Below are 22,023 nucleotides of genomic sequence, written 5' to 3' on the forward strand. Positions count from 1 at the left end.
AATTTCCGATCAGCCTTGCATTTTAATCATGAATATTACGAAATTCTAGCTGTGTTTGTACACCATTCATTATGCATTATAAGATTCGTCTGTCTTCTTCATTATGAGCTCTGCAGTCCTTCACTTGATACAAAAGCAAGCCCATGTTCCATATCAAATCATGCCTAAATCACCGTCTAGAAGCATCACGTACTCGGACTCGTCGCACCCTGAGTTGGTGCCCATTTGGACAGCCACTCTCTCGCCTTCTCCAAATCGCCGCCCACAGCTTCGGCCGCTGCAATACACCATGGTAGGTCATACACTTTGTCATTGCCTTCAGTGCTCTCTGCTGCAATCAACTCTGCGACGTTGCGACGTTGTTGACTTGTTTCATCAGCACAGAGGTAGAAAGGCGCCGTATTTGGCACATCCGGCTGCGTATTGAGAGCTTCGACAAGTGGGCGTGTCAACTTCATGATTTCCCCCACACTCATCGCGGCCGGAGGACCAGAGTCAGATGCCATATTCTGCTTTGCCGTTTTGCAATAGTCATTCTGGCACCATGGCTTTCCACAACCAGTCATCATCTGGGAGAGATACCGGCGTTCAATGCGACGGCGCAGTGCTTTACCCTCTGGGTCGTACGTGTCCACATACAGCGGTCCGAAACAGAAACTGCACAGGCCAACGGAGTCATTGCCAGCTTTGTTCAGTGTCCTCCCGCAATTTTTATTCATACATATGCGAGGCGCAGGTCGAGAAAGGCGCTCTAGGTCATGGTGACGAAGATGGGTGTTCATGTCCCGTAATCGGATAATCTTATTGCACAGATGACATTCGGTGGTGCGTCCTCCATCCACCAGTTCATGTGGAGTGAGGCCGGAGAGCATCACTTCAGGATCGCGGAAATCAGGGTCAGAATCGCCTTTCTGTGGCACGAGAAGATGGCAGAATTGACAGAGAATTAATTTTCCGGGGCAATCTGTAGTACGGTGTTTCGCAAGACTAGAAAGTCCTTCGAAATCTCTAGCACAGTCAGTGCATTGGTGTGTCTGGTGGAAAATGGCGTCGTGCTTTTCTTTGCTTGGTGCATCATTGCCATGGCCGGAGTCGTGTGGGCAGTGCCAGTGGCTTTGCCACTCTGGAGACCGCTTCTGGAAGACATTTTGGCACTGCGGACATGATATATTATTGCGGAGACAGAAGTTTTCGTGGAGAACTAGTGTCCGTTCAGGAACCCATTGGTGGCAGTTTTTGCACTGCACATCGCCAGGCTCGTGGGACTCCTCTGTATCCTTATGACTAAGCGATGAATCCAATGGATTCAGTGTGATTCGCAGGTGGTATTGCGATGGCGAATGCTGCGGTGGATCAATTGGTTCACTGCTTGCAGCATTGGCATGGACCGCTATATAGAGAGCCTCGGCGTCTTCAAGAACCACATTGGTGGGCCGAAGAACGATCTTTTTAGGTAACTGGCCCGAGAAGATCCCCAAGGCATGCATGTCTGACCTCGGACGACTTCGTTGACGAGTAGAAAAAGGGCTAGCAAAAAGACTCAGTTCCGGATTGTCCGTGGTAAGCTCGATCTGGATGGTCTCCTGGCGATTCCAATCTCGAAGCTCATAATCCACATATTCCCCAGGCAATACTTGTGAATTGACATCTTCACCAACGCTGAGTATACCACCGATCGAGCTGCCACTAGTCGTACCCGGCGCGCGTGAAGCCTTTTTCAATCTCTTCTGTAGCGTTTCTCGGGCCTGTTCCTCAGATAATGCGACGATGTCGACTTCAAGATCTGTATCCACCACGCATATTCCTTCGCCTTCAGGAAACACCTTGTCCACCAAGAACCTAAACGACTCGCTCCGGGTGACCGGTACAGTCAAAAGCTCGCCCGTCGTGAGGGTCGTAAAGTTGTCTCGTAAATATCTTTCCAAAAGAGCCTTCCAATCTTCAGGATCGTATCCAGCTTCCAGCGGACGCAGACGAACATAGGTGCCTTTAGGTAGTTGCTTCGCATGTACTGTGACCGCGGGGCCAGTCCTTGGTGGGGTTTCCCCTTCTATCTGAGGCGCCGCGAGGTCTTGTCGTCCGTCATTTTCGCTCAAAAACTCTTCATCCTTGATCTCGAGTGAGTCTCTGAGCAATTTACTCAGTGCAACTTCATTCTCTTCAGCAGAGAACTCCCGAATACCCGCATAGATGAACCGGCCATTCAGAGGATTGACAATGCGGAAGATTAATGGCTGGGGTAGTTGTTGTTGGCGTTGCTCGACCTCTTGACGAGCGCGCGATTCGGCGGCGAAGGTGTGGTGATTGAAAGGATCGAATGACGAAGTAAGTACACGGGAGTTCCCCGGGACAGCTTGAATCGGAGCGGCGGCTAGCAGTTGTTCGAGCGCAGATTGCGGTAGAGTGATTTTGTCACCGGTTAACTGGGGCGCCCGGTCTGGCGATGCGACGAGCAGCTGGGACGACCAGACTAAGGTATCTTGGGCCATGATGGGTCCTGATAATGATCAGAGAGAGAATGCATTCTATAAATGAGTGTTCCAAGGTGGCGACAGACCGCAACAGCGACGAAGGCGACAAAAGTCAATTTTCCATACTTCAGGATCACCGCTTTACTCTCCGCTTAAATCTCCGCTCATAGTGTAGCGGGTAGGGGTGATGAGTCTGTCTCTTTCATTGATGGTTCTTATGAATGATACGTATCATAACTTTGTACGGAGTGCTTCTTGTTTTGTTTTCTTCTTCTTCTCCAAAATAGATATATCCCTGCATCTATTTGTATATAGATCTTAACCTAGAATATCTACAATTCTGCCTGACAAAAGACAGATTTCGCCTGATTGCCGCTATTGCCGTCCGCAGAGCCGATAAGAGATAAGAGATTCAATTCTGGAAGCCTCCACGCTGGATACTTCGCTTTAAAATCATAATGTACATGCGACCTGTCGATTACCAATATAAATTTGGATCTGTATTCAAATTTAATAAAAGTCGCCACGCATTCTGCCACGAGCACTGGTATTGCACCAATCACACTGCGAGAGATGTTAGTATAGTGAACGCTCTTGATTCAATGGGGGTTGGAAGACACGCACCAGTGCCTTCGAGCATCCCTCGTTGTGGTGAATACAATAATCACCCTGGCAGCCTTGGCATGTGTGCTGACATTCCAGCTTACAGGAAGCACACTACTATGGTTAGAAGGAGCATCCGAAAACCAAAAGAGTTACTCACAGTTGGGCCACATTCCCAGCAGTCTTTGCTAACACCTCGTTCCAGTCTCTGCAAGACAAAAATCAGCGAAATGGACGACTGGTGGGGCACATTCAGTTTGAAAATACCTCACGTTCTTGCAGTTCAGCAGCACTGGCGTGGACTGCAGTCTGATGCGGGGACAGGCTTACTCGGACACGCTGCGGGTTTGGCAGACAGTTTCCACAGAACCATTTATTGCACCGATGGCACCAACGGTTGGTAAGGCAGTCCGTGCAGCGGGCAATAAGGACCGGATGCTCGCCTGGAATTAGCTCGGGCCGTTTCGCCGCCGCAACGCTAGATGAGTGCAGTGGCGGGGGGCTAAGCATTGGGAATTGAATATCTGGGGACTGGCTCCATATAGCCGGACCTTCGGGGGAACTGTGGCATCCATCACATCCGCGAGGTCCGAGGGCTACGGTGGCCACGGCCGGTCCGAGCAACGAGACCTCAGCTAGGCTGTCCTCCGTGGTCGAACCGTATAGGTTGGGATCGTGTCTCGGGCCACGACACAGAGCGGCATCAAAGGCAATGATGCCCTCACATTTCTTAAGCACCTGGGCCCAGCCTTCCTCGATAGTGTGCTTGAAAAGCTTCCCTGAGGCGCTATACCACTCGTTTTGTTGCTCTACCGAGGATTTCGAGGCCCCATCCTCTTGACCAGGGTCAGATGGGGATCGACTGGGTGTCCGTGGTGTTTCTACCTGGGTTCCCCACCAGTCTCGATACCGGGGTCGTGCCACTGGCCGAGGGTCTGTGTGGACGGGAGAGAAATGATAGATACCCTTCACCCGTGGCGTACCCGGAGGGCGTGTGGGCCGAACGGCATGCTGAATGACCTGCATCAGTTTACGTTCGTTCAGGTGACGACATTCGCGAATAGACAGGATATTGACATTGAAGCGGTCCGTCAAAATGATATCGGCCACCAGATCAGCCGGCACTGCCACCCCGTCCAGGATGAGAGTGCGCACATCTTGCAGTATACCTCTGCCCTCGAGGTTCGTAAAGATTCGCTTCAATGGGGTGGAATAAACCTCATCCTCCGTCTGAGAGTCGTTATCTGCTTGTGTTGCTGTAGAGAGTTCTGTACCCCGACAGTGGGACAAATCAAGATGCCGGAATACATATGGCGTCTGGGTGATCACGGTATGTAGGCGGCGTGAAGTTGAGCTCAGTGTCATCAACGAGGATACTGATAGGTATGGTGCCATCTGGTCGAGGATCAAGCTATTGCTTAGGACATCCTCCAGTCCCGTTCGGGAAGGGGGCGTAGGTGTTTTAGATTGCACCTTTGATACCCGTTCAGGAAGTTCGCGCACGGCAGGCTCCAGGCCGAGTTCCTTTAGCGTCAAGCGGCGAGATCCATAAAAATCGGGAGCGCGACCGATGAGGTCTCGTCTGTAGGCTGTCATGGCCCCTACAGCGATTTCATCCCCCCGGAATCCAAAGGGTGAGGCATTGGGTTGGATATCCCGGAGGGCGGCGCGGGCTTTGACCAGCTCACTTTCTAGAAGATTAATGGTTGATTGTAAGACGGCAGGCATGGCTTCTGTTCTCTTAGGGTCAATGGCAAAAACTATAGAAGACCATAAGTCGGACATGATACTCCGTGGAAATCAAAGTATAGAAAAAAGTGGGGGGGGAGGAGAAGAGATGTAAATAGGTTAGAATGTAAAAGAGATTAATATACTCCGTATATCTATATTGTATACATACTCCGGACTTTAGAAGATTCCATTTTTGGATCTAATACATGTATTTTACATATTTTACATATTTCAGATTTATATATATCAGATTAATATATATTGAGTCCGTACTCCGTATCTTTTCATATAATTCAATCAAGTAAGAGAGATAACATGCAGAACCATAAATGGACTGTCGGTGTAAGTGTACATATACCTATGTACCTACTATGTATATAGTTATATAGGTACTCCGTATATAGGTAAATACTGAACCATACTTGACCACCGAATTCCAGGCAGACTTCTAAGTAGAGTTCTATATATATATATATAGCGATTCAATTATATGACTTTCAATTCAACTTGAGCATAATATACTGATCCCCAGAGGTGACAATGGTGGCTATGTACTGAGAACTCCGTACCCTTGGCGTCCAAAAAACGTTAGGATGATCTGCCATTATGGTCACGCGCAAGTCCGCGTCAGTCTAAGTAAGGGGAGAAATGCGTCCAATGGTGAAGAGGTCTATGTATATAACCCGACTCCGGTTTCTGCCAAGACGATAGGAGATCCTTGAATTCCAGCCCATTGAGACATCTCTGATCTACACGGTCCGCATCATGCCAAGCCTTTACACTCATACTCCGTACTCCGTATTTCGATAAGCTGAGCCTGCCAAGCCCCCTTTTTCTTCATTGAAAAAAAAAAGGCAATCACGTTACGTAGATCTAGTTCTTAGGTCTTGTCAAATCAATCCTACATCCAGTACGGAAGACTCCATACGAGAAGGCTGATCTACTTCATGGTATGCAAGCCAAGCAGGCAGTCGGATCCCCAAGTGGTATTGTGCCAAGGAATAGTTACTCCTCTACACATCACTTGAAATGAATCGGATCCAGACGTCACACAACTATGCATTCACTTGGGAGAATTATCAGGGTAGGATTAGAACTAGTGATACAATGTCGTCGATCGTTCCCCAAGCCCCCGGGATCTACTCCGTATCCCCCCACGGCTTTCGAGAGACCTCTACTTCCACAGCTTCGACACGGCCACCTCCTTGTCATCGTGCTTGTTGAGAATCTTGGCGGTGGCCAGATCAAAGTCCTCTTGTGTGACATGAACCCGACGTTCGCGGAGTGCATACATGCCTGCCTCTGTGCAGACACCTTTAAGTTCGGCTCCAGAACACCCGTTCATTTTCTCGGCAATCTTGGTCAAGTTGATCCCACGGGTCAGGTTCATCGATCGAGAGTGGATCCGCAAGATGTCGGCACGAGCTTCGACCCTGTATTAGAAAAAAAAACCCCCACCGAGTTAGCCAAGAGATAAGAAGAAGCCTTAAATGACTGATGGGGAAGGAAGTAGACTGACGATGGAGGGGGGAACTCGATTTTTCGATCAATTCGCCCAGGACGAAGTAGGGCCGGATCCAGAATATCCAGTCGGTTGGTCGCCATGATAATCTTAATGTTCTTCGTTGGCTCGAAGCCGTCCAACTGGTTCAACAACTCCAACATGGTGCGTTGCACCTCTGAGTCACCGCCACCCGATGAATCTATCCGGCTTGATCCAATGCTGTCAATCTCGTCCATAAAGATGATACTTGGTGCGTGCTCTCGCGCCATGACGAAAAGCTCACGCACCATCCGACTACCTTCACCAATGTATTTCTGCACCAGTTCTGAGCCACTCACTCGGATGAATCGACAGTCAGTATGGTGAGCGGCTGCTCGAGCAAGCAGGGTCTTGCCGGTTCCGGGTGGGCCGTAAAGCAAGACACCCTTCGGCTGTGCGATACCTAGAGATTCGAACAGCTCGGGGTGCTTAAGGCCAAGCTCGATCACTTCCTTGATTTCCTTGATTTGCTGGTCTAGGCCACCAATCATGTCGTAAGTGCTGTCGGGGACCTTTTCGACCATCATGAGTGCCACCAGAGGATCAACCGAGGACGGCAACATCTTCTCCAACTTGTAGGAGTCAGACAGGAGAGCGACTCGCTTGCCCACAACGAGTTTGCTAATATCCACACCATCGGAGATATCCACCACTGTGATCAAGGAAACCGTAGCGTTAGCAGAAGCCCGATCATCAGAAGACATATGGGAATAGACTCGGCCTACCGTATTTGCCTTCTGGGTGTACCTTCACCAGAACCTTCTTGGTGCTCATCACCTTAACCACCTCGCCAACGTAGGAGCCGGGTTGTTGCAACAAACCAAGCTCTTCGCGCAGTAGACGGACTCTCGAATTGTAGTCATTGCGCTGCGCTTCTAATCGTCGAAGAACAGCCTGACCTTGAATAATCTCGAGCTTCATGCCCTCGATTTTATTGCGATAGTAGTTGTCCAAAGCCATGATGGCGAATGAAGTGATGACGCTGTGGAGACTCAAGGGTTGTCTGTCTTCCACAGAACACAGATGGAGTAAAGAAAAAGACCTTTAACTTTTTGCTCAGGAGATGATATATCGGAAAATCGTCAGGAGAGGAGATGTAGCTCGGGAACTGAAATGGAGTTGAAGCTGGGGTTTAACGAACAGAGCCGTCCAGCTGTATGTGAAGCTCAGGTCCGGTGCCCCCAGTGCTGACTAAGAGACACGATAACTCAAGCCTGAAATATCAGGACCATCAACCAAGACAAACCAGCCAAACATCCCTTTGTTTCCATGGATGACAGCTCCCCACCCAATGAGGCAGGTCGTAGGTCTGATTGGGCGGTCGATCTGGGCTGATGATCGGGTCATCTGCAATGCGATGGACATAAGGCAACGGTCAAAGAGCCTTTCTCCCCTTTGACTTACTCTTTTCCACGAGCTTTGTCCTACTTGGACCTGCAATGATGTGTATACATCTCAACTAAGAGAACTTCCACGGACATTTTTCGATTTCTGCGTCTTGCCTAGATCTATCTGGTTGAATAATGTCACTGAGACCTTAGGTCTTATTGTTTTGACATTTTTTTTTTCGTCTTTCTTTGGGGACAACAAAGACAGCATAAAGGAGAGAGGACACCCCGTGTCTTTGAGATTTCCTCTTTTTCTCGCTTATTCTGCTTCCAAAGTTTACTGTGTGCTTGTCAAATCACTGGATTATGGCCGGGGATAAAGGGAACTCCGACTCTCCCAAATCTATGGAGCCATCTGCAGCGGTGGGAAGGGAAACCCCGACCTCTGGACAAGTACCTCCAATCACATCATCTGCCTCCGCACGAAGAGCATACGGTAAGCTTACCGTTGGTGTAACCTCCAATGACGACTTGGGCTGATCTAGAATTGCAGGTGCACTCGATACATCTCCCCTTGAAGCGACTAACTCCGAACTACGTGATGACAGTCAAGAGGAGAGTTCGACTCGGGAACTTACGACCCAATCGTCGACTGCCCCTGATAAGCCCCGAAAGCCCTCGGTATCGCGTCGCATGTCTTCCAAACGTCAAATTCCCCACAAGGGGCAAGGCTTCTCGACAGACGATGATGCCAACGAGGTCAAGCAAGATATGACAAAGAAGCAAGGCGCGAACACGCAACAATCTCCCAGGATCCGTCCACTACGAACGCAAAGCTCGACCCTGAGACGACGTCCCAGCGCTCGTCCCAGTCCCTTGGCAAGAGCCGATTCGGAGAGCTACCACGCAGAGGAAACAGGCTTGTCTGAACCAGGTCCGGATTTCGAAGAAGATTTCTCATTGCAACAGGCTGGACACAACAGCGGAGGGGAGAGTGAGGACGACGAGGAGGATGATGATGATGACATAGAAGACAATGAAGATGCAGCCAGCGATGCTGAGAGCTTCACGCTTAAAGATCGTCAACAGGCCATCAATCAAACACATCCGTTTGGTATCAGGATCTGGAAACCTGCGTTGTACAAGAAGAGCCGCTCTGTAGAGAAGACGGCCGAGGGTGATATCCACTCATCTCCGGGAGGCTATGTCAGTCCCCTGCTCTTTTTGACCAACCTACTATGGTCTTTGTTCTTTGGGTGGTGGCTTGCCCTTTTTGCTCTGTTGGCCGCGGTTGCGTGCTTTTTCTTTTCCTACTCATCGAGCGCTGTGGCATATGGAAGAGTATTTTCAGGTCTTTCGCGATATTTGCTGTACCCGTTCGGATCATACGTTCTGTTGGAGACTGATGAGAACTATGCCGAAGAAGATGAAGGCGAGGGACGCAGTATCAGCGAATATGAGCAATGGCAGAATGGTGACCTGGAACATGGTCGACTCTTCTTCGGGCCTCGCAGAGATCGGTCCCTGGTTGGTAGACGAAGGAACAGCGTTGATTCTGCGGGTGAGCAAGACAGCCTGCTCGGGCGGCCCCAGCGTGGACAACGCGAAGATTCGTCTCAGCTTGCTCAATCTAAACGTCGCCTTTTTGGGCGGGGCGAATGGACCTTGGGTCGTGTCGTGTTCTTCGTGTTCTTCTACTTCTTAGTAGGACCGCTGATGCTCATGGTGTCGCTCGTCTGCTGGCTTTTGGTCTTTTGGATCCCCATGGGCCGTATAACCATTACGCTGGTGAGCCATTTACGCAGACATCCCCTAGCACTGTCCTTCCATTCCGATTCCACATATGCGAGGTCAAACACAACTACATCTTCGTCTTCTATCCTTCTTTGCACCTACAGAGCTGCGGGAACGAGGTACTGGAAGTACACTCTCGATGGAACGAATATCTTCCTGATCAATCTTCTGGGTGTGGTTGTGTTTGTGATTTTCGACTATCACATTTTGGGCAAATTCTTGGGCTTGCAGAACTGGCTCACACATCCGGCCTTAATTTTCCCTCTTGCACTACTCTCCATTATTCCTCTGGCCTATTTCATTGGACAAGCCGTTGCCTCAATCTCCGCTCAATCTTCCATGGGCCTGGGTGCTGCCATCAATGCCTTCTTCTCAACTATCGTAGAAGTATACCTCTACTGTGTCGCTTTAACTGAGGGGAAGGCTCAGCTTGTCGAGGGAAGCATCATCGGCAGTATTTTTGTCGGCATACTCTTTCTCCCTGGCTTGTCAATGTGCTTCGGTGCACTCAAACGCAAGACCCAACGGTTCAACGTCAAATCAGCCGGTGTGACGTCGACGATGTTGTTGTTTGCAGTGATTGCTGCTTTTGGTCCCACTCTCTTCTATCAGGTTCATGGCAGTGTAAGTTTCACCTTCTTTCGCAAACGAATCTAAACTGACTGGTGCGTAGCATGAGCTTAACTGCCACTCGTGTGTCAGTTCCCTCGATACAGAGACTCGAGATTGCCGTCGCTGCTATTTCTCACAAACAGCGGCTGTCGATGATCAGTTTTTTCAAAAGGCGGTACAACCATATGCATGGATCGCCGCTGTTTTCTTATTCCTTTCCTACTGCATCGGCCTATGGTTCACCCTTAGGACTCATGCTGCTCTCATCTGGTCATCAGAGATGGAAGAAAAGAAGAATACCCATGCCCATGCCATCCAATCTGCTCAGGATTCATTCTACGAACCACGACACATGATATTCTCAAATGGCCAACCCGAAGCCTCCGGTGCTGCTTCTGGGTCCAAAGACCCTATCCGCGAATCTCAGCTGTACAAGCGAATCCTAGGTCAGTCATTGAAGCATTTTGGCTTGGAGGACAATGGCTCGGGCAATTGGGAAGGAGTTGGAAGTGAAGGTACCGCAGACCTCAAAAGCAATTCCCCGCACTTGGTGCCACCCAATTCTAGCGGCGAGGACGGTTGCCCTGTGCCAAAGTCTGTCCGTAGTATGACCAAAGAAGACAACGAGCGTCTAGTACGCCAGTTCACGGAAGTGGCCGCAACAGCAGCAGCGGCGGCTGCTCGGGATATGGCTCGAAGCCGCAAGCCCAATGCCCAACACAATCAAGCTTCTGTCCGTCAAGCTAGCCGCTCTGCTCCAGAGCGACCACGAAATACCGCAGCAGAAGAGCTTGAAGATCTCGGGTTGGGCGTGGAGCCCACTCATGCCAGCGGAGGACATGATGCACCCAATTGGAGCAAAGTTAAAAGTTCTGTCGTTCTCCTTGGGGCAACACTCCTCTATGCAGTGATTGCTGAGATTCTTGTCAACACAGTTGATGTTGTGCTAGAGAGCGTGGATATTGATGAGAAGTTCCTTGGCATTACCCTTTTCGCGTTGGTACCAAACACGACGGAGTTCCTGGTATGTTGGTTTATTACAGGCTCTAACTGGGGCCGGTTTGTATTCTTGTTAACTAACGCACTCGACAGAACGCCATTTCTTTTGCTATGAACGGGAACATTGCTTTATCTATGGAAATTGGATCTGCCTACGCACTGCAAGTCTGTCTATTACAGGTCCCTGCTGTAGTATTCTTCAGCGCTTTCTATGGCCGCTCGCTGGACCCATCTGAGCTTGTCAGCCACTCATTCAAGTAAGATCGATATATTTTTCTATCCTTCCCCTAATTGAAGTGCTAGGGCTAACAATTTATTTCAAACAGCCTAATATTCCCTCAGTGGGATATGATTACCGTGATCCTGTGCGTCTTCCTTCTCTCGTATGTATACGGCGAAGGAAAGAGCAACTACTTCAAGGGCTCCGTCCTCGTACTCACATACCTTGTCGTTTTGCTTGGATTTTATATGTCGGGTTATGTGAACATGGACAACATGGGCGTGGATCGATTTGATACCCTGGCCATAGGCGGCACCACTAGTTCTGACAAGTTCTACACTATCGGCCGAACAAGAGGCGGGTTGGCTTATTAGACAAAGTGCACATATTTGACTGGTAGTTGCTTTTCAGCACAAGGAAATGATTGACTTGTCAGCATTAATGTTGGATAACTTCTCTTATTTTTTTTTTTTTTGTTTGGTTTGCTTTGGGGATTCTCGTCTACATGCTTCATGCTTCACGTTTATAGGGACAGTGTAACTTATTATGGCTTTGTTGATGATCTGAGCTCTAAAGCTCAATGCATTGGATATGATTTTACAACCTTTGATTATTAGTCTGTCATCTGGGTTCCATTCTTTTTGATTATGCGATAATGACTGAACAAAATGATATTGTAGATCATAGCACCCCGGTACTCATGCCCTGTTTTGTTTTGGTTGAAGGAAAGAAAAATCGTCAGTCATGTCAAGTTAGGACGTGGACTTCCAAGCCCCCACGGCGTCGTCCACCATCTCACGATATTTCTGTTGCTTGAAGCACTGCTCCAGAAAGACCTCATACTTAACACCGAGCAAGGCTTTCTCGTTCTTATCTGCTGTCGGTAACACCTTCTTGCAACGCTTGCTCATGCGATTCATGATGTCCCAGAGATCAGTGGTCTTGCCCTGGGAATCGGCGCTGGCAGCCTTGGCACCGAGCATAGCAGCACCGTGGCATACTGCAGCATGAATGTACTCGGGAATCAGCACAGGCATGCCGCAGGCAGATGCAACGAGGTTGACCAGGATGTCATTCTGGCATTGGGAGCCCGACATGAAAACAGATGTGATGTGGTGACCTGCTTTGTTCATTGTTTCTACAATCTGCTTAGTTTGCAGCGCAATGAACTCCATGGTGGCGTAGTAGTAAATGGCAAGGCCGTCCACAGATTTGTCACTGGTTAGGCCAAAGATCGAGCCAGTCATGTTGGGATCTGCAATGGGCGAGCGGTTGCCCCAGAGGTCACCATAGAAGAAAAAGTGGCGTCCAAGATAGGATACACTTGGGGCTCCTTGGCCATGTGCCATCTCTTTGAGATGTTCATTCAGATATTCGTAAATGTTGGGATGGGATGACTCGGCAATCGAAATGGCCTGGTTAAATGCCGGGTGAGTCTCAATTACATACTTGAGCAATTCTCCTGTGGCAGACTGACCACCTTCGGCCATCCAGTATCCGGGGAGAATTGTGTCCCGATATGGTCCCCAAACACCATCAACAAAAACCGGGTCTGGTGACATGGCAAGGTGACATGTGGAGGTTCCCGCGACAGCCGCGAGGCGAGAGAAAGCCTCTGATCTATCAAGTTTGGAAATGTCTGCGCTAGATTGACCTGGGTCAATATCGACCTTGGATCCGACGGTACCAATCCAGCCAGCGTAAGCATCGATCACACTACTGCCAATGGCAATACCGGGCGGCAGGCCTAGTTCGGCTGCAGCCTTATCGCAGAGAGTGCCAACCAATTCACCGGCACTCAAATAATCACCATTCTGTGTGACAATAGAGGTCAGTAAACTGCATCGTCGCTCATTAGGAAAAGGCTCACCACCCCGTCGACTCCGCCCATGCGCTTGAAGTTATCTTCGGTCAAGTCACCCAGGCCAATTTCCTGCAAGAAATCTTCCTCCCACCCCTTGACGCTCCCATCGACGCCAACAGGCACGTATCCTTGCTTGCAGACCACGCTGCAGAAGCTTCGCTTTTCATTGCCCGTGGCAATGTGTGTAAGAGCATCTCCCAGATCATAGAATTTGCATTTGTCAAAGAGCTCCTTCGGCATGTTGTTCTTGAGCCAAAGAACCTTAGGGATCTCCATCTCAATAGACATCTTCCCGCCCACATAGCGGAGTAAGTTGTGGTTGGTAGCATTGATCTTTGCGGCTTCCTCCACTGGGCGGTGATCCAGCCATAAGATCACGTTGCGGTCCGAGTCAAAATTCGGACCAGTTACAGAGATTGGCTCGTCGGTATCATTGGAGAAGACTGACAAGGAGCAGGTGGCGTCAAACCCGATACCACGAACCGTGTCAGGGCTGACATTGTGCTGGCTAATAACGCGCTGAACAGCGACACAAATGCAACGCCAGATATCGGAGGTAGATTGTTCCTGGAGGCTAGGTTAGACTGGTTCACCATCATCCCCCCAAATTGCTTGCAGTTTTCACTCACATAGTAACCATGCTCTGGTTGCCAAAGACCAATATTCTCCGAGGCCAACCCCACAATATCACCTTTTTCGTCGATGATACAGGCACGGGCACTGCCAGTTCCGACATCAATACCAATATAGTAGTCGAGATGAACGGCTAGATCCTCTCGAGGGTCACTGGATGCTTTCCGGGAGCTCTGATGGGAGGCACGATGGTAGGGCAGCGAGGCCATTTTGCTGTATAGCTCTTTACTTTCGAAGTGAGCTTGTTATTAATTGATAACCTACTCACCATGGATTAGTCACCAGCGAATATAGATTTGATCGAAGCAGAATTACTGTTAATATCTGTATTTATTGGGATTGAAAGAGTGAATCAAGACAATTGAAAGTTGAACTGGGAGGTTTACAGTGTGACAGCATCTAATTTGCCCCCCTGCCGGAGCAGTGCTAGGCGGTACCTTCCAGGCACTTGTTGAGTACTTTGCCGATACTGGAGTTTACTGCCGTGTCATGATAGTACTTTGTGTACTTTACATGTACTTTGTATGTACCATGAAAGTGTAAATGATGTACCTGTATAGATAGATAATTTATACCGGTTTTCGACATATGTTTTAATATGAGCATGTACTATGTACATTGAGAATATGGAAAATATATAAGATATATATAATAGTCCGAATTGAATACAAGTATATTTAACATGATATACTCCGTACTGTAATGTATTCATCTTCAGACGGGTATCTGTAATCGTGGGGGAACAAGCTCCCCGACTTTCTTCTCGACACATCTCGGGTCCCCTTAGGATTCTCATCGCCATGCGGTTCCTACCAACCATTCTCAGCGCTGTGTCGCTCTTGATTTCTGTCACCAATGCCTCCCTCTCGACCGACATCCTGTATTGGCCCCTGGGATCGTCACAGCCATCCGTCCTCGCGCGCATCTCCTACGACCCAATCTTGATGAAATCGGATGTGGTTTCATATCAACCCCCAAAGGATGGTCAGAGCGATAGTTTGGTGCGCGTTGGTCTCTATACTTCCACATCCACACACACAAAGCAATGGGTGGGAAGTCTCGTGTCGTTGTCCTCCTTAGCCAGTGAACAACCCACATTTCGCCTTCACCTCGGTCCAACCAACGAAGTCTACACTGTCTCCCTCTCTACATCTATCAGCCCCCAAGACTCAACATCTGGTCCTCGAATTGACCTCGTCTCGAACGAATCCGGGACGCAGCCTCACCTGAACAGGCCAGTGGTTGTCGGGCCCGACGGGCAGAACCCAGAGCAACCCGAAGAAAAGTCTCTTTTCCAGAAGTAAGTGAGAGGTGTGTCCCTTTTTTTTTTCTCCGTGTGCTAATTGATCATCTAGGTACTGGTGGGTTCTTCTGATCATCACTTTCATCAGCATGTCCGGGGGCGGAGAAGGACAATAGACCTCTTATCAGATTACCCATCTCGAAATAATACTATCCATCAGACTCTTTTGAGTAGACCAGCCTTCGGGAACAAGTTCAAGGGTCCTACCCGACTACAACTATTCCTTCACAAAGATCACTTGAGTTTAAAACAAGTCTAAACATTGTACTCCGTATAACCTGTAGTTTACCTGTAGGAACCTATTTACATCTGTTTTAATTTAAGTCTATAGCAATCAAGTGCGAAGAAATCCACAATCTAGAAGTATGGAACTTCATATTGCTCATATAAATAGACCGCTAAAAAAGATCTTCCAATATTGCCTTTCCCATCTTTTTTACCATTTTCTCGGCCAAAATCAGCGCTCCCCAACCCCCCCGAGGTAAAAAGTCTGTGCATCGCTTCTAGAAATATGCTTACCTCCTATTAGATCCGGTGCAGATTGCCATGCTACTTCAACTACCAACAGAGCTGATACAGCTAGTCCTTCGAAACTGCGACACACCAACCTACTTCCAGGCAGCCTTTTCAAGCCGCAGGCTTTATGAGATTGCTTCTGGTAGTCGAGAAGTCATCATTCATCAGTTACATAATACTCCTGGTTGGAATGACGGTATTGAAACTCATCAAACCAAGCGTCTGTTTGGTGAGTTAATGAGACGATCTTATGAACATTTAGATGGTGCAGAACATTACGCCAGCCCCACCTATGAGTATCAAGATCGAATAATTGACTACCATGCATCAACTCTTGAGGCACTAGAAGACAGTGTACGAGCACTGCTTGTCTTCAAAGGCCACAGTACTGTCCATCTGGTTGGTATGAGCGATGGAAATCGGACCGAAGTCCAATTGAAATCTCCAGGACAGGATATCGGGGAAATCGAGGTTATTCAAACTGCTTTTGATGAAAACGGTGGAGTCTACGTGCTGCATCGATTCAAACCATTCTTAGACCGAGAATTGGATACAGATCACCCATTTGTCAAACATGCCCTAGAGTCTCACCCCAATGGGAGTATTCACCTGGCCTGCCATCACTTGAATCGCCGGAAAGATACCATTCGAATGTGCGACTTTCCCGAATGCCGAGATTATAGGCCACTGGCTTTGTCCGTTACCAACCACAAAATTGCTATATCATGGCAAAACACGCTTGACCCCTTTGATCACTGCGTCGTCCTCTATACCCAGCTCTACGACGAAGAGGAAGAGGAAGAGGAAGATGATTCAAGCCAACGTGGCACAGACCAAAGCAAGGGAGATAATCCCTGTAGAATTATCCGTTCGTTTTGTCGTTCTATTGTTCTGAAAGTGATTCCTGACATCTCTAGATGCCGCCCTCGAGGCTTACGTTCTGACAAGCTCTGATTATCAAGACCCGTCTGTCCGTCCTTCTCGGAAAACAGGCCCCGCTATGAGACTGGCTTTCAATGATCGAGGCTTCCAGTTGCTCTACCACTACCGAGCTCAACACATCTACGGGGCCTTTCAGAGACTTCATCGCCTTCCTGGCCTCCCAGGCGAGCCAAAGCCCCATGTTAATGAGAACGCATGCACTGTGCAGTTTTCGCCTTCACTCTCGCTTCAATTCTCAATTGCAATACCGTTCTTCGGTACCCATTACCTCGGTGATATAAACCAAGGAGAACCATGCCATTGGCAGTATCTCGCCTTCGGCATTGCCACCCACCGCGTCGAAAAATGGACTGTGGCATGCCTCCTGAAGTCTGAGGCATATACTGGCCCGCGATGTACCCATGTCTTGAATCTCGACCGCGGCAGGCGTTTTGATCACTGGCGGATTATGGCGCAGCTTGGTGGATTCCGGGAAATATCAACTTCACATGGCTCACCCGTGGCAACTTCACGTCGCGGAACTCGTGTGGCTGTCGCGAACTGGAAAACCCTCTATGTCTGGACACTGAATCCCTCGGAATTGATAGAGAACAATAGCAACGGCTTTTATCCATCATCATGGGAATCCTCTACAGGTGTCATCGAGTTGCGACCGGTTGTCCTCCAGTTAGAGGTGGTTTGCTCACACTTGCGTTTCACGAAGGAAGACGAGCTGGCTGCGATTACTGATCGTGGAGTGATGTTCCTGAATCTCGGTTATAGCGGAAAAGGCAGGCAGCACGCCAAGAGTGAAGAGCAAGAGGATGTTATCTGACAACCATGACGAGAAAGTTGGAAGATCCGTAGATTGGTCGGAACCCCTGCCGTTTAAGGTGTGGTGAAAGTCTTGAAGTTAATCGCTGAATACCAAAGACGCATTTGTGGTTATGAGTCTCCAAAACACTGTAACTGAAATAGAGTATTTCTCGAATCTCAATAAGCAGATCAAGACACTACCATTCCTTTATGCTAAAACTACGCAATGAAGAATCCCCGAGCAAATAAAATGTGTCCGTTTTTCCTTATCCTCAAAGCAACCCAAAACTCCAGAAAATGCAAAAAAAATGCAGAACCACGAGCTGTATGACATTGTACATAGATCAAAAGAAAACCATGGCCTCAAGAATTCAAGGCCAGAAAAGGGTATCCCAGGGTCGTCATCATAGCAAGACAAAAGAAGGCGGGGGCTAAGGAAAAGAAGAACCTAGTCCGATGACTTGCTCTACTTCATCTGAGAAACGAGCCATTCGAGCACGCTCTCATAGCAGAGTGCGTATTGACTCAGGTTCTGTACCATGCTCGGTCTTTGCCTCCGGAAATCTTCCACCGTCTTTGCAATTAGGTCAAGATTGAAATCCCCCATCCACTCGGTTGATCCGCTGGGGTTCTGGTCCAGGCCGCCACCGTCGATAGCCTGCACACGTTGCCGTTTCAGCATGTCCAAGACACTATCGACAGTGCAGAAGGTTCCCGTACGCCCACAGCCCGCACTGCAATGCACCAGTACTGGCCGTTGACCTTTCGGTTCTGGTTGCTGGCTACTAAAGCTGGAGTTGCTGGTGGCACGGATGACCTTGTTACATTGCTCAATCAAATGGAGAAGGTGGGTAGGCTGCGACGTTGTCCCGAAATCGGGCCAATAAGGATATTGGAGCTGGGTGATATCGCGAAGCGGCTGGAAGGGAAATGATGTATGGCAGATACTGAAGTTTCGCACAGTGATGACTGGGTTTTCGTTTGTGCCATCAGATCGTTCAGTCGATGCCTTGGGGCTGCCAACCATGGGTTCGATATAGATGTGCTTTTCCGAATAGGCCTTCACCTCAAATGGTCCATATTTTCCCGACTCCCAATATCGGTGGCATTTCACCTGTCCCCGCTCAACCTCTGCAGTGAGGGAAACGATGAGTCTAATGTCTTGCTCCCATACCACGCGCCAGAAGTCCTGTATATTGTGAGTGATATGATAACAACAATGCGAGGGGCTATTACTCACATCAAATGTATCAGGAACGGGAGCCTGAGTAGCGATGTATTTCCGATTGGTAAATTCGGCGGAAATATGAGTTGCATTGATATAATCACAGGCCCCAGGTGGGATTCCCTCGAGTCGGACACGGGAATGATCGAATGGGTAAATATCATTATAACGATTCTTCGTGCCTTTTTCTATCCCCGCAACGCGATATTTCTTAGGGCCACCGTCGGTATCAGCCGAGGGCCCTTCATATGTTAAAGCCTGTTTCATGCGTTCTAACTCTGTTTTTTCCAAAACCAGGAACTTGTTCGAGACAATATGCCCTTGATCCCTGATGTCGGAAGCGCCCCGCAACCAGGGAGGGAGCTGCTGTCGCTTTTCTTCGGTCAATCGGTCGGGCTGTTTCAAAGGAATTTGTCCGACACCTCCGAGGAGATCCATGTTCTGTCGGATATTTCCAAAGAATGGATTGGCGGCAGAGGTTGATTCTGGTAGGGCACAGCCACCCACTACAGGGGCAACAGATTGTAAATTGATTCTCATGGGAGAGGGACGTTTAGAGGATAACCCGGTCGTCTGCGTTTGTGACTTCTGAATCAAATGTGAAAACCGGGCCGAGAAACCTCGAAATCCGTTTTGTAAGATCAACCCATCTCCCTTCCAGTCTTCAGCCTGGAATTTATTGAGAAGGTTCAAGAGAGGCGCTGCATCCTTCGAATCCGCCGCGGCGGAATCATAGACTATGATCGTGTCGCACTTTCTCCAACGAGCGAAATTCTGTTTGTCGGCGTCGTCTGTGAAGGTGCCCTCAAGTTTCTGAGTATCGAATGATCGGCGCTTGAGTAGTGTAGTGGGGATGCATAAATTGAGTGATCCTTTGATATTGGCCTGCCTGAAATGAGCAAATGGGCGAACGTCGAATAGCATGATATTTGACTGAGATGATTCAAGAAGTTCCGCGCAGCGTTCGGCTGATACCCAGGGAAAAGACGCGGGTGTGACTCCTGAAGAAACTGTGTTAGTATCTGATATACCTCATGGAAATTATGCAGGAGAGCAAGCTAGGGGTTATAGGACCAAAGCAGAAAAAAAGAAGAGGATAAAAAAAAAAACACCCCCCCAAATCCAATAGTGGTCAGTCATACCTTGTGAGGTGGGTGCTAAGTTCTTGCTGGTTGGAAGCTTTGGTCCGTTGGGCTGCGCAAATGAAAAATTTCCCAGCGGATGTGAGGCCGAAGGCGCTGACCATGAAGTCGTTTGGGAGGGGGAAGATCCATGCAATGCTGATTCCCGGCGTATGCGGCTGGTTTCAGGCTCAGTCTTCAACATATTCTTCAACCCTGCAGATACCGATTCCTGAGAAAACACTGGCAATTTTGGACTCGACAGAGCTTGCGTATGGGGTAATGTGCCCCAGTTCTTTTGCACGGACAGACCTGGGTTGGGATTCTGTGAATTGTTGGGATTTTGCACAGCCATGCCAAAATAATTGGGGCTTGATCTTTCTGCAAAAGCCGCGCTCGAAATCATGCCCGTGGCTGATGGCGACATGGCAGATTGGAAGGGCTGTGTGGTACCATCATGATGACCACCTTGCGCACTTTGTACCCAAGGTGAGGAGGGTGAGCGTCCTGGGCCTGTCATGGCAGGCGGGTTGGTTTCCACAACTCCAGTTTCTGGTCTGTCGAAAGACGGTCAGCTGAAAATTCTCCTTATCAATGACCGTGTGGGTAATTTCAAGCGGCTCCTCGGGGATTAGACTGACAAGTGCTCCCAAGCTTTCGGATCAAGATATCAGGGCCGGAGACCAAGGGCTGTAGCAGAATCGCTCATAAACATGCAATGCAGGTGTAGATGTCTAATAAAGAGTGAAAACTTAGACAACAGATGGAATGAATCGAGATATATCTGACGTAGGGACAAAGAGGGGCAAGCGAATAGACCAGGGTCCAGCCAAAAGGAAAAACCAAAACGAAAAAGGTCAGTGAACCGGTCTGTGATATCAGACGTGTTGCATGATTAATAATCTGACACTGGGCAGCCCAGGGAAACTAGGTGAAGAAATTTGGGGGCTTCGAGAAGAAAAGTTATGACGTGGTTGTGTGGGGGATCACGGGTTCACTTCGGTTCTGACGTAGTTGGATTTCTAGATTTCTAGATTTGTGATATTGTATATATAATGTATTGTACTGTACTATACTGTATATGTAATATGTTGGATATGTCAATCAAGATATCCTATATAGGTATATATATATATGTATATATCAATGTATCAATGTATCGCCATGGATACATAGTAATTGGATAAGAGAACCGATATAAAGGGAGGGCTCCAGGTGTCTATGGCTGAGTAAGCAACAGGAGCCCTACATTATGGATCGTTATGGATCAATGCATACACCGATGTATCTCGAAATTGAATTATGTTGGACATGTCTTTAGGCTGACCCCATATTAAGGGTGATATCATCCCAGTTCCCGGTTGGTGGCGAGCCTCCAAGGGACCAACCGTGGTGTGGTTCCACTCATGCAGGTTTCAGGTCGATATGACAAGCGAAAGGATGAGGCGAAAGACTTGAAAAAAAACAAGATATATCCCATATTCGCAGTCATTGATCCAGCATATGAGGTTCGGGAAGCGGAAGTGTACATTGTATGCTTTATACAAGATTCGAGAGGCTGAGGGAGTAAGCGAGACCAATTCCAATGGCTACCTAGGTAGGGAGAATGGTGTATGGCATGCGTTGTATGCAAAGACCAATCGGATAATTGAGTGACCAGACTCCTGGTCTCCTCCTTTATCTCAACATGGAAATGTACTGTAATGTACTCCTAGCTCCTACGCTAGGTTGAGGTCATATGAGGAACGCGTGTTGTCGTTGCGTTCGTGGATACCAGAGCACTCAGATGCTTGAACGCGAAGTGTTACAGCCTTCCGTCTGGTTCACCTTTGAATCGTTCTACTCGCTTCTGCTCCCATTGGTCGAGGTCTTTGGCCATGAGTCTCTGTGGGCGTACACAATCATCAGCATTTAGTTGAACTGTCAGGTGATAAGATCAGAATTAGATAATACATACGTAGTATTCTTCTTTTTCGTCGCCAATAATTCTCCTCCGCGGGTTGCGTTTGATTCCCTCTTCCCCGTCAGGACCTTTGAGTCCGAGATCAAATGCTTCGTCTTGACTGAGCTGCTTGACTTTGCGGTCATACCGCTCATACCGTAGAGCAGCAGCAGGTGTCAAGGCAAATGACCCAGCTACAATAACGGCCATGAATGGGAGTCCGAAAAGAATGAAAGGGTGTCGAGTTAGTCGCGCTCGGTAGAACGCACCGAGCCGCTCACCGAGGGACGATGATTCTGTAGCTGTCCGACGAAAGGTTTTGGATTGGAACACAGGCATATTTGTGAATCAATTTATCGAACACTATTATCGAGAGGTTCA

The 22,023-nt window shown here is 48.6% G+C and overlaps 8 protein-coding genes across 8 annotated transcripts; 3 read left to right on the forward strand and 5 right to left on the reverse strand.

The window, feature by feature from the left end:
* Positions 1-185: 185 nt before the first annotated feature.
* N7500_003413 (putative ubiquitin fusion degradation protein (Ufd1)) lies at positions 186-2,489 on the reverse strand (the record flags this gene model as incomplete). The annotated part of the gene is made up of 1 exon (XM_056674559.1): positions 186-2,489. One exon carries the CDS (start codon positions 2,487-2,489, stop codon positions 186-188), a length of 2,304 nt encoding a protein of 767 aa, XP_056535084.1.
* A 492-nt stretch (positions 2,490-2,981) lies between these two features.
* On the reverse strand, positions 2,982-4,859 carry N7500_003414 (uncharacterized protein; the record flags this gene model as incomplete). Its single annotated transcript, XM_056674560.1, has 4 exons — positions 2,982-3,035; positions 3,096-3,188; positions 3,235-3,282; positions 3,342-4,859. The coding sequence occupies 4 exons, from the start codon at positions 4,857-4,859 to the stop codon at positions 2,982-2,984; spliced, it is 1,713 nt and encodes a 570-aa protein (XP_056535085.1).
* Positions 4,860-5,979: 1,120 nt separating this feature from the next.
* N7500_003415 (proteasome regulatory particle base subunit RPT6) lies at positions 5,980-7,319 on the reverse strand (the record flags this gene model as incomplete). Its single annotated transcript, XM_056674561.1, has 3 exons — positions 7,074-7,319; positions 6,325-7,000; positions 5,980-6,238 (listed from the first exon to the last, which is right to left on the reverse strand). Exons 1-3 carry the CDS (start codon positions 7,306-7,308, stop codon positions 5,980-5,982), a joined length of 1,170 nt encoding a protein of 389 aa, XP_056535086.1. The 5' UTR covers positions 7,309-7,319.
* A 723-nt stretch (positions 7,320-8,042) lies between these two features.
* On the forward strand, positions 8,043-11,675 carry N7500_003416 (calcium/hydrogen antiporter; the record flags this gene model as incomplete). Its single annotated transcript, XM_056674562.1, has 5 exons — positions 8,043-8,172; positions 8,230-10,094; positions 10,144-11,106; positions 11,175-11,338; positions 11,408-11,675. 5 exons carry the CDS (start codon positions 8,043-8,045, stop codon positions 11,673-11,675), a joined length of 3,390 nt encoding a protein of 1,129 aa, XP_056535087.1.
* A 378-nt stretch (positions 11,676-12,053) lies between these two features.
* Positions 12,054-14,007, reverse strand: N7500_003417 (FGGY-family carbohydrate kinase; the record flags this gene model as incomplete). The annotated part of the gene is made up of 3 exons (XM_056674563.1): positions 12,054-13,115; positions 13,172-13,732; positions 13,795-14,007. 3 exons carry the CDS (start codon positions 14,005-14,007, stop codon positions 12,054-12,056), a joined length of 1,836 nt encoding a protein of 611 aa, XP_056535088.1.
* Positions 14,008-14,598: 591 nt separating this feature from the next.
* On the forward strand, positions 14,599-15,217 carry N7500_003418 (uncharacterized protein; the record flags this gene model as incomplete). The annotated part of the gene is made up of 2 exons (XM_056674564.1): positions 14,599-15,098; positions 15,154-15,217. The coding sequence occupies 2 exons, from the start codon at positions 14,599-14,601 to the stop codon at positions 15,215-15,217; spliced, it is 564 nt and encodes a 187-aa protein (XP_056535089.1).
* Positions 15,218-15,647: 430 nt separating this feature from the next.
* Positions 15,648-17,373, forward strand: N7500_003419 (F-box domain protein; the record flags this gene model as incomplete). The annotated part of the gene is made up of 2 exons (XM_056674565.1): positions 15,648-16,485; positions 16,535-17,373. The coding sequence occupies 2 exons, from the start codon at positions 15,648-15,650 to the stop codon at positions 17,371-17,373; spliced, it is 1,677 nt and encodes a 558-aa protein (XP_056535090.1).
* Positions 17,374-17,820: 447 nt separating this feature from the next.
* On the reverse strand, positions 17,821-21,981 carry N7500_003420 (uncharacterized protein; the record flags this gene model as incomplete). Its single annotated transcript, XM_056674566.1, has 5 exons — positions 17,821-18,543; positions 18,595-19,580; positions 19,722-20,257; positions 21,509-21,585; positions 21,658-21,981. 5 exons carry the CDS (start codon positions 21,979-21,981, stop codon positions 17,821-17,823), a joined length of 2,646 nt encoding a protein of 881 aa, XP_056535091.1.
* Positions 21,982-22,023: the final 42 nt, after the last annotated feature.

This window comes from Penicillium coprophilum (genome assembly GCF_028826855.1).
Source record: "Penicillium coprophilum strain IBT 35676 chromosome Unknown utg000002l_segment0_segment1, whole genome shotgun sequence".
Taxonomy (NCBI): Eukaryota; Fungi; Ascomycota; class Eurotiomycetes; order Eurotiales; family Aspergillaceae; genus Penicillium; species Penicillium coprophilum.